This window comes from Dermacentor variabilis, chromosome 10, assembly GCF_050947875.1.
Source record: "Dermacentor variabilis isolate Ectoservices chromosome 10, ASM5094787v1, whole genome shotgun sequence".
Taxonomy (NCBI): domain Eukaryota; kingdom Metazoa; phylum Arthropoda; class Arachnida; order Ixodida; family Ixodidae; genus Dermacentor; species Dermacentor variabilis.
This window is the reverse complement of record NC_134577.1, coordinates 58,880,064-58,897,210: the sequence shown is the minus strand read 5'-3', so window position 1 is coordinate 58,897,210 and position 17,147 is coordinate 58,880,064. Positions and strand designations below refer to the sequence as shown.

General features: G+C 40.2%; 1 protein-coding gene across 2 annotated transcripts in view; it reads right to left on the bottom strand.

The window, feature by feature from the left end:
- Positions 1 to 7,464: 7,464 nt before the first annotated feature.
- The window catches only part of Klp68D (kinesin-like protein 68D), a 33,186-nt gene continuing 23,503 nt past the window's right edge, over positions 7,465 to 17,147 (bottom strand). The window contains exons 20-21 of one of the 2 annotated variants that reach the window (XM_075672796.1): positions 16,047 to 16,186; positions 7,465 to 13,904 (exon numbers count right to left, since the gene is read on the bottom strand). In XM_075672796.1, coding sequence (XP_075528911.1) covers positions 13,787 to 13,904; positions 16,047 to 16,186 — 258 coding nt within the window. In that variant the 3' untranslated portion in view covers positions 7,465 to 13,786. Of the gene's footprint in view, positions 13,905 to 14,890; positions 14,982 to 16,046; positions 16,187 to 17,147 lie in introns of those variants that run through there. The other variant, XM_075672797.1, reaches the window with a different exon arrangement.

Sequence of the window (17,147 nt, the reverse complement as noted above, 5' to 3'; positions counted from 1 at the left end):
CTAAGAGGAGGCTTAGCGTCAATGCTGGCGTCCTTTCTGCCAGTACCTGCAGCCCCTGACAAAGTATGATTGTCACAAGAAATTGCTGCAAGTTCCAGTTTGTATGGTTATGGTTTGCCAGTACCTGTTTTCAAAGAAACGACTTGGCTTTCTGTTTCATTCAAACAAGGAATGCCCCCACTGAAGTTCCTTTTTTCCCTTGGCCCTCAATTTCAATAGACGTCATAGTGCCAAGCTGTCTGGCCGTACAATTTGAATTGATGCACGTCGAGAGCAAGGTTTTGCTTCAAATTTTATTTTCTAGATTTCATGTCCGGCTGACAATTTTTAGTGAAAGATTTGCAAAAAAGAATAGTTAATTAGGTCATGTTAGTATGTTATGGATTGCAAGTGGCAATAATTCCGATTTTACTGTGATGAGGAAGCTTGATAAGGCTGATAAGGTGTGAAAAAAACAATCTGGGTGGTGATGCTCTCCTGAAGTCCCCACACCGACTCGTCAAGATTGGCAGCGTTTGCATGGAGATCTGTTGTTGCTTTTTATTGAAGGACCACTGCATTCTGAAAGAAGCAGAGGCTCAACCTATCAAATTTTGAAAACTTGCCTGGCACCGAAATGGTTGATATACAAGAAAATTAAATTTGTGATGTCACATTTGGATGCATATATAATATAAGGAAGACCAAGTCTCATTTCAAGATGTCAATCCTACCTCACTAGAACAATTCTGAAGTGATATACTGAACATTGACTGGTCGGAAATATACAACGTTAATCCTGAATTAGCCTATAATTCTTGCATCTATTTAAATCCAGTTACATCAGACATTTTTGTAATAAAACAAGAATACGCAACAGAAAAATCCGAAATCCTTGGATAAAAAGAGCCTTCTGTCTCGAATAAAAAAAAATTGACTAGGAATTTTACAAATGAGAGATGCAAATGACTTCCAAAATTTCATATCTTTCAGAAACACATTAACACCTATCCTTAGAGAGGCTAAAACTAATTTTATGCACAATGTATTCAATTCAAATATAATGAAATGTAACGCTCTCATCTGACAAAGGCTAAATGGCATATTAGGGGGAGTAAACCAGAGAGTGGAGCAACCTCAAGAAATAATTTTAAATCGCACACCAATGTCCGATTCTTTATTAGCAAATTCGTTTAATGATTACTTCTGTTATAAACATCCCCACCATCCTGCTAGCCTAGACAATCTTGCACCTAATAATCCTGTCATTTCTAACAGCTACCAGTGCTCAGGAGATGCATAATGCATTCATAACTTCTCAAAACAGTAGAAGCACTGATGTTGATGGCTCGCAAATTCACCCTATTATTAAGTAAGCCCTAGATATAATCATTCTGGTATTGGAGCATGTATTTAATCTCGCATTGTCAAATGGTACATTTCCGAAACCAATGCAAGCAGCGAAAGTACCTGTTATTTTTCAAGGTGGTGATAAGAATGTATTGTCAAATTACAGGCCGATATTGATCTTACCGATCTTTGCTAAATGCACTGAAAAATTAATGTTAGAATGGTTTTGTTCTGTGAGAAACAGCATCCTTACCGATGACCAATTTGGCTTCACGAAAGGACGCTCAATAAAAATGGCACTCTTCACCCAAAAAGAATTTAATACTTAACACATATGAACAGAAGTTAATAACACTGGGAGTGTTAATAGATTTCTCCAAGGCTTTCAATCGTATTAACCATGAAACATTAATATGAAACCTCGAAACCTATGGCTTTAGAGGTGTATTTTTAAGCGTAATAAAGAGCTATCTGTAGTACCGATGTCAAATGGTTGTAATAGTAAACTGCACATCAAATCTTAAATCGGTAACGAGTGGGGTGCCTCAGGGTTAGTGTTCTTGGGCCGCTATTACTTAATATTTAGATCAACGACATAACAAACATTACTTCAGCGGCCAAATATATTATCTATGCCAACGATACCACATTATTATTCAGGTCTGCCAACTGTGGCGAACTTGTGACTTGCACAAACTCGGCATTAAATAAGCTTAAATAGTCAAGTAAACTCATTAACCATTAACGCAAACAAAATGAAAGCCATTATATTTCAACCTAAAAATTCCAGGGCTAATATTACTGCCGGTATAATTATAGGAAACTTCCCTGTGGATATAGCCTCCTCGGTTAAATGCATTGGCGTCGTTTTTGACTAACATTTAACATGGAATAGACATTTCGACATGCTCAGTGGTAAACTTGCAGGCATTGTGGGTGCCCTTGCTTCCATCAAGCTGTTGGTCTCTCTCTCACCTAAAATACAGTCACCTTGTCTGGGGCAACACTACAGGGTCAAACATTAAACTTTCTCTACTACAAAAAAAAAAAAAAAAAATAGGCGGTGTATGCTATTAGCAACTCAGTCTATGACGAACACACTGAACCCGTTTTAAGAAACTTCAAGTTTGTCCTGTAAACTTACTGTTCAATGAATTGCTCTTGCAACGGTACCTTACGGAAAAGAAGCGAGGAGGTCACTATTGAACAGCGCTATCCAACTTCTCCAAAAGCATAAAAAAAATACAATACTCTCCTTAACGTGACCTGGTTCATGCACAACGTGCACAACGTAACGTGACCGAACATGCACAAATTATGGTACACAGCTGCTTTCCTACTCATTACCATGCTTAAATTCACTTGGTGTCTGATAACTTACTTCGTTCCTTATGTTTCTGAAACAATGATGAATGTAATTGTATTACATTGCTTTGATTACACTTCCTCACTGTGTATATTTAGATTCCTGTCTTGTCATAGATGAAATGCCACCTAACAATGGCCGATTGGTGTTTCGAATTCTTCTTTCTTTTTTTTCTTTTGCAACAATGATGATTGTCCTTGTATTAAACTGCTTGAAAAGCACTTTTTTTTTCATTGCATGCATTTGCATGCTACCTAACAATTTCCAATTGCTGTAGGTAATTCTTGTTTTTCTTTATTTTGTACACAAATTTAACGTGCGCGGACACTTGTAAAACCAAATTGATTTTGGTTTTTTGTCTGTGCCACCCACATCATGTATGGATGTGAAATAAGTTTGATTCGATTTGATTTTTGATTTGAACTACACGAGCGAAATGAGTATCCTGTACAGATAATAGTAGCGAGTGATAATGGTATATCAGTGATAGTGAAACAATTTTGGCTTGTTTCACTTCCGATGGCAAGTTGTTCCACAGGCGTGCCCCAGTGCTATTTAACCTCCTCCTTCCATATACGTTATAAATTTTTGTCAAGAGAAAGTTTACCTAAAGTGCGCTGCGTGTATTGCTTCTGGAGTACAGGAAACTTGGTGTACTGGAAAGGCAGTTAGTGGTTGCGTTACTATGAGTACTTATTGTTGCCTTAAAGCTCAGTAATAAATTAAAAGGCAGTATATTTAAACTTACAAACAATGGCATTGATTTAGCATTGTAATCAGTAAAAGTCATAAATCGCAATGCCCTTTTCTGAATAAGTACAATAGGCTCTACATATGAAATGTATGTGTGAACCCAAGATGCTATACAGTAGGATAGATGGCTATGGAGTATGCTCTCACAGTAATAATAGCTTTGCAAAGAATAAAGCAAGCTTTGCTTAACTTTTTGCAGAACGATGCAATGCGAGGCTTCCGCTGAAGATGTTCATATAGTGTGACACACAAGTACTGAATAGAACTTGCTTGCTGAAGTTGCATTATGGTTTAGGGAAAGCGAATGACATTCTCTTATGGGTGCATTCTATGAAAGTAAATAGAATATATTTAGTTTTGTTGGCATTCATAATTGGCTTAACGTAAAATGCTTGGGATGATGAGCAAAATGAGAACAAGGTGAAATCAGGCTCCTGCTTTTACCCTGTTCTCGTTTTGCTCATCGTCTTGAATTTCCATCTCCAGCCTTCCCCCTGTTTTCCCTGGTTAACACTAGGAAGTTCATTATTAGCCTCATGGAATGTTTTGTCCAAAGAGTCTAGTGAACAAAGTGAATCAGTGTCTTCTGCATACATTTAAGAGGAAGCTTTAGCTCGGGCCCAACTCCGACGCGGCCTATTCAAATACATGTAAAACGCAAAAACGTTTTTATGAGATAACCGCTGGACCGATTTTGATGAAATTTGTTGCATATGAAAGAGAAAGTTAAATTCTAGTGACTGTTGGAAGCGGAATTTCGATTTAGGGCTTGAATTTTCTTAAAACAATTTTCAAATATTTGACCGTTTGAAAAAAATAGAAGCACGAAGTTTACAAATTCATAGCTCTGCATCAAGAACTGATATCGTGGTTCTGTAAACGGCACCCATTAGATCATTCAAAGCGGACAAATTAAATATGTCATTTTACATGTTACGTGAATTTGTTACGTTGGTTACAACGGTTTTGCAAAAGTTGTATTTCCCTATAATTAATTTTTTTTATATTCATGTGTAACATATCAGTTTTGTCCGCTTTAGATGTACTATTAGCTGCAATTCACAGAATTGTATTATCATTTTTAGTGGTTGAGTGACAGAGTTGTAAACTTGATAGTTTCGTTTTTTGAAAACTTTCGATTTTTGCCAATTTTTAATAAGAAATTGACAACCCAACTCAAAAATTCGAAACCAACAGTCACTAGATTTTAAGTTTGTCTTTTAAATGCAACAAACCTCGTCGAATTTGGTGCAATGGTTGCCGAGAAAAACGAATTCTCCTTTTACATGTATTTAGATAGGAGCACTCGAGCTAAAGCTTCCTCTTAAGGCATTAGGGAGAGTGTTTACAAATAATGAAAATAAAAATATTGACCCCAATACTGAGCCTTGTGGGACACCTGAAACAATGTCGGAAACATAGCATTTGGTATCTGCAATGGTAACTAGTTTTATATAATTAAAATAGCTGTGGAAAAATTCAAGAGTAGGACCTCGAAAGCCATAGCACTTGTTTAGCAGTACATCATGATCCACAGAGTCAAATGCTTTTCGCACATCTAGAAATATGCCTAGGACACTTTTGTTGTTGTTCAAGTGGGAATTTATGTTGTCACACAAAGCTAATACTGCTGTATTCGTCTATCTTTTACCTTGAAAACCGTGCTGGCAATAAGACAAAATGTATTCAGGTTCAAGGAATGAATTGATTCGTTTGGTGATAAGTTTTTTAAAGATGGTGTTTAGGCAACTTAAGACTGATGTAGGATGGTAGTTTTCTAACAAATTATGGCCCTCATTTTTGTAAACAAGAATAACCTTAGTAACCTTTAATAAGTTTGGGTAGGTAGCATTATAGAAAGAGATTGAATATTTTTTCTAATGGCTTGTACAGTGTATCAATACAATGCTTTAAGGCGACTGTGTATGTTCCATCATGCCCAGGCTAGCTGGCATGTTCTTAAAAGGTAAGTACTAATTGCTGCACCAATTAGCAGGACATGAAGGCAGCACCTTGAAAAGGACAAATTATCATTCACCCACGAGTAGCATGAATTCACAAAGGTTATCCACAGAGGATTCTCGTGATGAAAACTTTGCAGTTGAAAAAATTCGTCCTAATCTGAGGATTGAACACAGAATCAACACCTTTCAGTTGTGGTCGCTCAGCCATCTGAGCTGCCCAAGAGGCTAGCAGATCACAGTGCGATGGTGAATCAATTGATGACTCGAAGCGTATGAACACTGATTATGGTAAATCAGTTCTAAGGAAGCCCACAAGATGGTGGAAGTTCCATTAAAACAAAAAAGTGGCGTCCATCCAAGCAAGGCATTAAGCTATGAGAGAGATGCGAATGCGTTTCTCAGAAGAAAAATGTTCCCTCTCTCTCTCTCTTGGAAGGAAAGGAAGTGCCTTTGTATGTCATTTCTGTGTCCTCATGATCTGTTTATTCACTTGGAAAGTATCCAGCATTCCGTGTACATTCCCTGCTTGTCCTGCACTTTCGTTATATTAACCACCAACCAACGAATTGCGACACCTGGTTGTATGGTTCTCATTTGGGGGGAATCAATTTTCCATGAAATTCCTAGGCGACAATTTGCAGCCCCACGAACTCCCATTAATTCGGCGTCGGATAATGTGACATTTTGCTTAATTCTAGCACACCGGAGAGTCTCCGCGAGAAACCACACTCCGCTGCGGACGGACAAATCATTTTGTTTAGAACACGAAAGCATACTGCTTCGGTTGATTGATGCTCCTCAGGCACGCAATGGATGCTAAAACCTTGAAAACACAAATTCAGAAAACGGCGCTACTGCCTCCCTAGGCACGCCTCTGTTTCATTTTTAACCTTTTAGAGGCTGATGCTCCTTCTGTTTGCGAAGCCCTCCGTTCCCGCTTGTCATGTTGGCACCCCGTATTCAGCATTCTGCATCATCTATATTCAGCATGGCATCATGTGGCAATTACACGGTGCTGTCCATCGAGGTCAAGAAAGATGCTTAACCTTTATGAACAGCAATAGAAAGAGCAAGAAGCAAAAGGACTTTACAGAAAACAGTTCAAGCATGAAAAATTTTTGAATTTGTTCATTTTGCCGCTGTTAATTGGACTTTTCAGTAGGTGTGTGCAAATACCCAATAGTAGATTTATAATCAAATATTAAATCAGATCAATATAAAAAAGCCATATATGAAATATCAGAAATATTTTCACAAAATTTAATGCTTACATATTTTAGGCAAGAAAATATGTACTGTGCTGCACATACTTGTGTGTGCACATTGCATCATTGCATAACAGAACAAGAATGTAGCAAGGTATAAGTAACTTAGGTCCATAGAAATCACGATAGATATACACTATGGCCTACATTTATTAACGGGAGCACCACATTATTATGCCGGCACCTTTACACCTCACTAGTAGTCTACAAAGGTCTGGAAAATATTTTTTATCAATAGAATTTTTTTTTAATAGAATCAAGTGCCTTTTTCTTCTGAATCTAATAAATTAGTGCTGTTCTGTTGTACTGAATACCTGGTGAGGTTCTCGGTCAAAAATTGGACCTATTTCATAGCAATCTTCTGCTTATAGCATAGAAAGTCCTGCTTTACAGTTTTCCTCCAATATGCAGGAGGGCTTTCCCTCCTTTATGGCAGGTGGGTTGTGGGTTATACTAAGGCCAGTCTGCGCAACAACTGAAAGGACGCACATTGCGCGACTCAATCACTGTTCCACACGTAACCGGCGCCGACGGTACAGAGCAGCTGCCGTTTTGTCGTCAGGCTCGACATGATTTAGCACCTGTCAAAAATTATTAAATCAGGAGAGTCACGGTAAGTTTATGTGACCCTCCCCACATAAGCCCATAAGCGTGTGCATAAGCCTCTATGTTATAGTAAACAAGTTTAAGTGTTTTTGTGTTTCACTAGACTAAGCTTCAACAACACCTCAGCCTAAAAGGTGCAGTTTGCAGCAGCAGTGGCAAAAACAGTTCACAAACACGTATATACTGTGTGGCATCATGGCCTTGTGTCTTTATTTTTCACCCCCATCGCAAATGAAAGGGCAATGCACACCAAGTAAAAATAAACTCTTTCATGAAATAATGAAAAAGGAAGTACGTCAAAAGGCATGCGCTGTTAGACGGTGTTGATAAATACCCACAAATTAGTAAAACAGTGTATACAAAAATATCACTTACAGTCAACCGACTAGAAACAAATACTTTGCATTTTGACATCAACACTTGCTCTTCAGCTTTCAAGGAAGGGGAAAAAAGAAAGTAAACAAAGGCCCACAGTTATCAACAGTCCAGCTGCCATATTGCTAACAAAAGTGCCCAAGTATAAAAAACGCTGGTTTGCATATAATAAACCTTCAACCACAACAAAGAGACGATGCAAACTGTGTTGATAGCATACGTTTATACAAAGGCTGAAGTGACAGTATCAATGTGTACTGTCAGCCACAAAAGCTTACAGGGCATGGGATTTGCAAAGAAGGTGAATTCTCGGGAAGCTTGGGCACATAGTGTTGAATTCAGCCTAGGTCTGTAGTAATTTTTTCGACGTACACAGTGATCCATTAAATAAGAAGTACCATGCTCTAATGGACCGAAAATTAACACTTGTTGCACATTCGCCAGAGTCCCGTAAACTCTTGTGGGCAACCGTACACCTTCCACAGAAAGAATGAGCATGTGGAGGTTATGGGAAGCTTTTCACGCAAATGTTAACGCACAGAGATTACAAAATCCCGAAACGCGCGGTAAAATTATTTGCTCTCATACAGACAACTTTAATTACAGACTTCAGGTGCCACCGTCTTAGATGTTTGCACCATCAAGGAAGCTGAAGTTCTTTGCAGACAAACCATACGCCGACACTTTTGGCCCGCCTCTATTTTTCGTCTACACCCCACGTGGCAACAACTAGCAGAGAAAGCGGAAGGATAACAAGGAAGCTGAGGGCCATCTAACGAGCGATACAAAGGAAAACGGTAGACATGACACTGAGAGGCAACAGCATGGATGAAGGCTCAAATTAGTTGATACTAAGAAGTGGATTTGGGCAGGTCACATAATGGCATAGATGGAAAAGAGAACTATGCTCGATTAAGAGAACTCGTTTCTGTAACAGATCGTATGCTGGAGGAAAGGAAAGGAAATGTAGTTGAAGGTGACAAAGGACTGGGTGGCACGACAAGATTAGGAAAGTGAAAGGTGTAGGATGGGAGTCACTTGATGCAGCTCGACATTTCTGGGAAGGGCCTTCATCCTCGAGCTCGCGGTGATGAAGTTGAATCAAATCCTATACCCAGTTTCTGAAACTTTTTTAACTACACTGAAATAATGATGACCTTACAGGTGTATCACGACAAAGCTTGTTAGCCGATTATAGACAGGAGTTTCTGTTTGCAGCGAAATACGGAAGGTGCAGACTAAATGAGCAGGGTGGGGTGGCAGCACATATTTTAAAGCTCGATACAGGGCAACTGGTGGTGTGATAAACAACTAGAGTCTGTTTCATATCACTACATGCACATTAAGCTAGGAACGTTTGAAAGTGTCTTCAGTTTCCCTTTAATGCAGATTTCTATCTGCACCATTTACGCATGGGTCCTGCAGCGAATCTGCGAACACTAACGTGATCACACCCGTAGATCCCTTTAGCAACATATCAGCATGTGTATGCAGTGCTAAATGTGGCAGCACTGCACAACGTTCACGCTAATTCGTACAAACAACCCAGCGTTTTCAATGCAGTGGCACCCAGAGACCAAAATTAAAATGGCCTGCATAAACTGTCGACGTTCCTGAGCTCACGTTATCACACAAAACATCACTGATGTTAGGGTTAGTTTTTAAGAGTGTTGCAAATCATTTTCTAAAGCTAGAAAGTGGGGCTAGTCGCTTGCCGCCTATATTTAAACTTGCATAGTGCTAACGAAGACACTGCAGTCCTTCCTTTTCTTCAATGATCACCAAAGGCACAGATGAGCTAAACTTGCAGATTGTGGTGCTGTTAATCCTCGAGTGTTGCGTCTGTGCCAAGGGATAACTTGAAACGCTGTGAAAAACTGCTTTTGAAAACTGCTCACATCTTGCTCAAATTAATTTGCCAGCGAAAGCAGAAGGACGCGTTGGCACAGTTGAGGTATTCCACACTGCACCAACAATCTCCGAGGCTGCGCTCCGGCAGGCACTACTAGCCACTTTGAGTAGGAGAGCCCTACATAGGGTGGCAGTCATGATGTAACTTTCGGCAACTGAAGTATGCAAAAGCACAGCCTTCGAGATTGAGTTTCGCTACTATGAGAGAGCTGTCACTGGAGAATGCAATGTGGTCACCACTAACAGAGTTATTTTTTGTGTTCAAAAAGCAACTGTCACTTTGTCATCAGTGGTTGACTACCATTTACCAGATCTAAATGATGCATAAGATGTCTTTAGCCAGTTTATTTTGCATATTCACAGTGATGGCACCAATACTACCAATTGTCTGCACATATTTTCATAATTTTGCTCATTTTATAAGACTGCTCTCACTAAAAGTGCTTCGACATCTTGGATAACTAGCCAATCAATTTAGCTTGACTTAATCGTTGCCTTTAGTGTTTAATGCTGACTCATACTGCAGCTTCACCGACAGTAAGCCCTCAACTGCTACCGCTGAATGGAATGCATGTATGAACCCTGAAGGGTGGATGCTAACGGAAATGAGTAAAGACTGCAATATACTCGTTCAAGCACTGCTGGTAATAATGTGAGGTGATGAAAGTTGCCCTTAATTAATCATATTATAGTCAATGAAGTTACACATCTGATAGCTACGCCTGGGCTTTGAGAAACACCGTAACGTCTGTTTGGCATTGCCCCACAATGCTGCACATTAATTTTTGCTATCGAAGAGCCATATCTTGTTCGTATTGTTTTTCCTATTCCACTGCCTTTGTCATTATCCATCATGCCAAATGGTCGATCCAAGCGGCAACAGCACAGCTGCATTCAGTCTTGCGAAGGAAGGTGAAAAGAACTGAAAAAGAAAAAGGCACTAAAAGTACGCTACCAGGGCTCTTGAACACACAACCTAAATATAAGTACGCTATCATTCTGGAGTTCTTGCATTCCACCTCAATTAGAATGCAGCTGGGAACGGAAACTGTGCTTTTGCGCTCGGCAGCTAAATGGCTGGGCTGTTGCAGTGCGTACGAGGTACATTTCTCGTAAGCTGCCAATGCTGGGATGCATTTAATGTGGTACACTTGTGCAAGTGGTCGCACGTGCGATGTGTTATCTCCGAGTCTCGCTCATGGCAAAAGGACGAGTCTGTGCGTGCAACCAAGCTTCTTTTCGGTAGGTAATTGGCGCTTGCTACAAAACAATTATGCACATGCAAAGTGTTTTGTCCAACTCAAACAAAAAGCAATTGGTAAACACTTGTTTCCAACCTTAATCTTACACAGTGTACTGCTTACACACACACTCACAATAACGAGCCACGTTACCTAACAAACTTCGACTCTTGGCCTCATCGTTGCTAAAGTTGAGTTTCGGCCATAGAAAAAAGTGGGCTAATAGACAGGGCCAACTAGCATAGGCAAAAAAAAAAAAAAAAAAAAGATGGCATTCGGATAAGCGGGCATTGCCCTATGAACTACATTGGAGCTTTCTTTCCCCTTGCTCTTTAAAAGATTGGCGATCGTTTAGATCAGTTGGGGAAACGATCAATTGGCGATTAAAGCCGAGACAAGCATACATTCTCAATTCTACACTAACCTGGATTTCCAATCAATCACTTTTTAACTGCCTGTGACAGCGTAAAAAAAAAGTACAAAGTCCAGTCAAGCATGCCCAGACGCATGGCGAGACTGCAGAGAGTCTATGGCTTCAAATGTAGAGGTTTGGTTGATGTGGGAAAAGAAAAGTCAGACAGGAAGCACAGCACAGTAGTTGTACAGTCAACTACAAAAGTTTATGGGCCACGAAACCGGAGCAAAAAGCTGATAATCTCCGCAGCCTCGATACATGGCCTGGTGTCTGGATTTCCAGCCTGTGCTAGTATGTCACCAGCACCACATTATTGCATTTAAGAGACAGTTACAGTTTTGCCATGGTGTTACACGGTTTTACTGGTTACAGCCACAAGCTGTATGGAAATTCAACATTTTCTCAGATCCTGTTGTCTGTAAAATTTTGCGGGTTAGTGTAAATTTGAATGTCCTTTTGCCTATCTTCATGGCCTACATAATGAACGAGGCGTTCATTATGCATCACCTTTTTCTACAAGGGGTAAATCTGAGCATGGTTTGTTAAGCACTGAAACCAAGTACCGTGCTGTAAAGTGGCTACGAGAACCATCATTGAGACATGCACATACTTCTAGTAACTGCTACCTAGCTCTACATATAACATGCTTATCTCTTGCCTTTGGCAGCTGCTTATCACAGCTCAAGCTTCGCCGCAGCAGCAAAATTGATATGAGCAGTACCAAAGTGAAGCCTAAACCAGCCTTAGAAAGCCTGTGCTCCTACAAGTTCGATAAAAGTTTTTTTTTCTTCTTTGAAGTCAAATGTGCTGTTACTTTCACCTTTCTTCAAACTCTTTAAGCATAGCAGAATTCTCAAGAACAAGGTACGCTTGCACAAGATTAGCAGTACACAATGCAGCATGCTGCTGTAAGTACAAACACCAGCTGGTTAATTAACCATCACAAATCTCAAGCTATAGCTTGCATTTACACTATACACGGAGAAGAGGGTATTCCTACTATAACATGCAGTGAATAAACGGAATGGGTTCTGTCAAAATATAGGGGACTGTGGACTGTCGCTGGCAATGTGAATGGCCATGTTTTGTGCACCCAGGCAACTGAATGCATGCAACGCGGCGTCTTTTATAAATTAGTTTTGCTTGCACCCGATGAGCTTATGCTGAAAGTGAGCGCTGGTGATCCAAAACTTTTGCTCGTCAACATTCACACCACAGACGCAAGGCCTGGTCAACATTACCATCAGGCATCAAACAGCACAGTTAAATCACGACTTGCATCACTCAAACACAGCGAGGCACTAAACTGCGGAATGCATTATACTGGTTCGATATAGAAAATCTCTTAATATAAAGACCTTTTTTTTTCTTTTTTAAGAAATACGCAGTACCTTTTCCTTTTAGAAAAGAACAGCGGTAATCTGTACATCAATGCTTACACACTTAAAACACACACAAGAGACCGCACTGGCAGCTGCATACATCACGACCTCTTAATGGGAATTCAGATAAAAAATGCCGCACACAAAAGTCTTGTGCAATAGGCTTTTGCTGGTGTCACAAAACCATAGCATGCTTGTCACTCTGGAATGTTTCGACCGCAATGCAGATCACCATTTTAGTGCACGCCTTTTTCTCACAATTAATGTCGTGCGCCAAGCAAACATTTCAGAACAATGTTTTCAATGAAAACACAAAACAATGTACCGGGCGGACAGTCACAGAGGTGTGTCTTGCTGGCACTTCACCTAACGGGGTTTTGACAGCAATGCCAGAACATCAAAACTTAATGCAACATGGCTATATCTTTAGTAAAAAGAGCGTGGTTTTTTGTTAGCGGGAACACGTCTCGTTATGGCCTCATAATGCAGATTTATATAAAATGTTTTCTACAATTTTGCATCCTTATTTCTGAAACTGACCAAGTGAACACTGCTTCACAAGAGACATGCAGGAAACACTCATGGTGTGACACCTCATGTTGCTGCCTCTGTAGTAGGTAACTGCGTCACAAGTGCAGCGCTTTCGTCATGCTCGTGACGTGAACGTGAAGTGTCTGCAGTTTGGAAATTAGTTATTCTCGCAAATCTGCATTTCGTGGGGGTAGCTTTTCTAAAGAATTTAATGTGCTGCCTCTGTAATTGCACAGCATCCCTATGTGCTCTAGCTTCGACAGGGAAGTTTTAGCCCTCCCCCCATCTCACACTCTTACATTTCCCTATAAAAAAAAAACTTTGTTGATCTTTGATACAGGCTAGTTCGCTCACATCTGGAAACTAGCTGCAGTTTGGTTTCTATGATCAAAAGCTAGATACATGGACCTTTGCCTCGGTGCTTCATGTCATCGTATGGCAACTAGTTTCGCAATCCCTTCAATGCATGCTAAGCCGTGACAGGTTCTTCTGTCACAATTCATGCTAAGCCGTGACGGGTTCCGCTGTCATGACATTGCAGTTTCATCTACGCAGCGAGCACTCTAGGCAAGCAGCAAAGAAGAGCAGGAGTTGCACTAGCAGTAGGAAAGTGGCCGTCTTCTGTGGATCCTGTAGGGGCTCTGACATTCACTTGGGCACTAGCCCTCTTGACTCTGGGTAGCAGCTGCTCGCTGTCGACGACGACGATGCCTCAGAAGCCAACTCTAACGGCTGCTGTTGAAGGCGATGGCGCGCTGATTTTGACCTGCGCGTATGCATGTTGTGAATCGTTTTAGTCTTCGCAATTTAAAGTAACAGCTTGCCGGTTGCACAAGCTGAATTCAGGGAAAGAAACAGCACAAACACATGGCCTAGAGATTTCACACACACTGGGTTTGCAGCTGAGCAGTGTGTTTAAGCACGATGAATGCTACAGGCCCCTAGCTCTCTTAGTTTTGACATGGCTCTGCATCTATGAACGCACCTTTATTTTATAAGTTCAGTGGAATTAAGACTGAAAATTGGGCTACTTGGATTGTATTCATAGTAACAAACAAGAACTCAGCACTAAGATGAAGGATGTATTAAACGTTTGTTTATAACATCTCGCTATTAATGCTAGAAACAAAAGCTCAACTTCATTTAATACTGTCATGTTCTGTTAGTAATAAAAAAAAAAGGCAAGCTTGCACAACTTTAAACTTTGCCAAGTGGAACAACTGCATGTTATAAAATCAGAATTTTCTGGAGTCTTCTCGATACTTTAAACAAACATATCATAAAGAAGATAGACCAAAGTGAAATGTCTGGTTTAAGAACGGTGCTGCGCATTCAATGCCCGGGTGGGTGACTAACTGGTTACATAAATAAGGCAAAGACATCTAGAGCACTCGTCCATTGTCTACGGAAGCAAGCCTTTGACCTGAAATGACTAAAATTTAAGGAAGGAAGATTAGTACGCACAACCAAAATTCATTTGACGAATATATAGTACTGGGTGAGTTAGAATAAGTGCGTAATGTACAGTAACAAAAATGAGCAGATAAGATAAAGGAGAATGACACAGCACTCTTGTCACTGCTACTGTTCCTTGTGCGTGTCTTTCTACACTGTAAATAATAAAATTTATTTGCATTGGTGCATAGATAGCGTTGTGCAGGAAAGCTTACTTCATTTAAAAATGACTGTGATAATATGAAAAATAATAGTGTAGTGGTGCGGTATTGGTGCATATAATTACAGTGCTACGTGCATAGAGTAGGAGAATTAACTGCACCTAGAGCGTTGACTTTTCTCTCTCTGGTATTGTCTCGGTTCGCCATGCAGTTGAAAGATGCTTAGACTGTGGAGAGAAGGGCACAGTGTCTGGTTAAAACGTACAGGTGAACAGAAGGAATGGTCATTTCAGTGAACTTCAGGGAATAGGTTATGTTTTATGATTCAACATCTTCACAGTTGAAAATATATTTGTGTAGAAGCTCCGTTGATAATAACCAGAAGAAACAGCAAAGGAATGCAAGCTCAAAAAGGACATCTCTTTTCTTTAAAGATGACTAGAGCTCTAATAGAGGCATTAAGACTAAGGTAATGTATGGAACTTTCCATTTGTGAGCTCAGTATTTGGCGGTTCCATCCAGGTCCTAGCTTTATAAATAATTTGTGCATATGACGTTTAATATGTCCAGATATGCATTGCAACACGTGTGAAAATTGGGACCCCGTCTTTTGTGTGTTGTAGGCCATTTGTGAAAAAGATGGGTTTTCATAAAACTTATGTTGTATGTAACACTTAAACATCATTTACAATAAAAATGCTTTTGATATTCCTTTAAATATTTGCAAAGAAATTAGGTGAAGACTAAAAGTAAAGCTAATGTCATAGATTAGTGAGCCAAGGTGTGCACTGAATCACTTTTGCTGAGAGAATTGTTGCAGCTACTGTGAAATTACAGCACTGGCTCCTGTTTTGTTGTTAATAGGTAAATTGGTCAACCACAGTTAAAAAGTTAATTACCATTACCTTTCAACATCAAATAAAATGCAGTTAAGCAGATTTTACAAGGTTTCCTTGCAGAGTGAATCACAGATGCTATCTCTCGACACAGAACTGTTTGTGCTCTCTGCAGCACAAGTGTGGCAGCAACTTGAAGCGTGGAACTCTGAACAAACTAGGCGAGCATATTTTGAGGGCTCAATCTTGACTGGGCATACTGTGAAAGCATTCCAGGACACTCAAAACCAACCAGTCGAATGTACCATAAGTCACCTAGCGGCATAAACAGAAAATCGAGTGCTTTCTAGAAGGTAGAAGGGTTTTCTGACATTCTAGATTGGTTTACTGGTTGCTTTTAGTACCACTTTATTAGGTCAGGGAGAGTCACTTTCTCAGTCTTGTGGCTTCACTCACCTGGCATCTATGTCAAGGTCCTCCTCTTCTTTCAGTGCATCGTCCAGGACAGCCTTGAGATGTGGTGACAATGCGGGGGCATTGTAGTCTCGAGTTGTTCTCACTGGCATGTCCAGTTCCACCTGTAGGATGTGCTCACCCTGCAGCGTTATTTTCACAAAATTAGCCAAGCTAGCGATTCAATTAAAAGCAGCACAATGGAGTAAAATGTAAATTCTGCCCCGTGTTGTTTTACTTTGTTGTCGGTGATGGCTTTTGCAAAATTATCACTCCTATCATTTCTTGGTGGGATCAGAGAAACACACTTTCTGTAGTGTTACAAATTTCGCGGGCACTTTCGCAAATTCACTGGTGAGGCAGGCGTGCCTAACCATATTGCACACATGTGCCGCGAGTAGTGTTGTACAATTTTCAACCTATGCGGTGATTGCTCTGGAATGTGTGGTGACACACAAACAAAAAAAAGAGAGACGATGAGCTTTGTTGTACAACTTGCTTGTCGTGTGAGTTGCTGTTGCTGGCAACATGTGTTGTTTTGAGGTTGGAAAATGCATATATATATATATATATATATATATATATATATATATATATATATATATATATGAGAGAAGAAGGTGAACCGAGGGGCTCGATATTGTTAATTGTGACAATATAAAGCCAACAGACAATGAGGCCAAGTAAACCATTGGGGAAATTATCTGTAGTTGAAATTGAAACGTAGAATATACCTAATCAAGAAAAGGGAAGTGAAAATGGACGGAAAGATAACTTGTCGGAGGTGGGAGCCAAACCCACAACCTCTACATTAAGCATGCGTTGCACTACAAGATTGTGCTACTGCGACGGCTATCAATCTGTCAACTTACTTGGGTATTTATGTTTACTAGATCTAGCCCTAGGAGTGTTACCTAGCGCCACACAGAGCCATGGTGGGCGGATGTGGAACATTCTTTTTTTCTGACGGCGTCACGTAACATGTGATCTTAGGTGAGTATGCAGGTGACTAATAAACCCTCGCACATTACCTAATGACATCAAGGCTGCCAGATTTGAGACCTGCCAGATTCAAGTGCAGCTAATTTCCCCCATGCTTTCCTT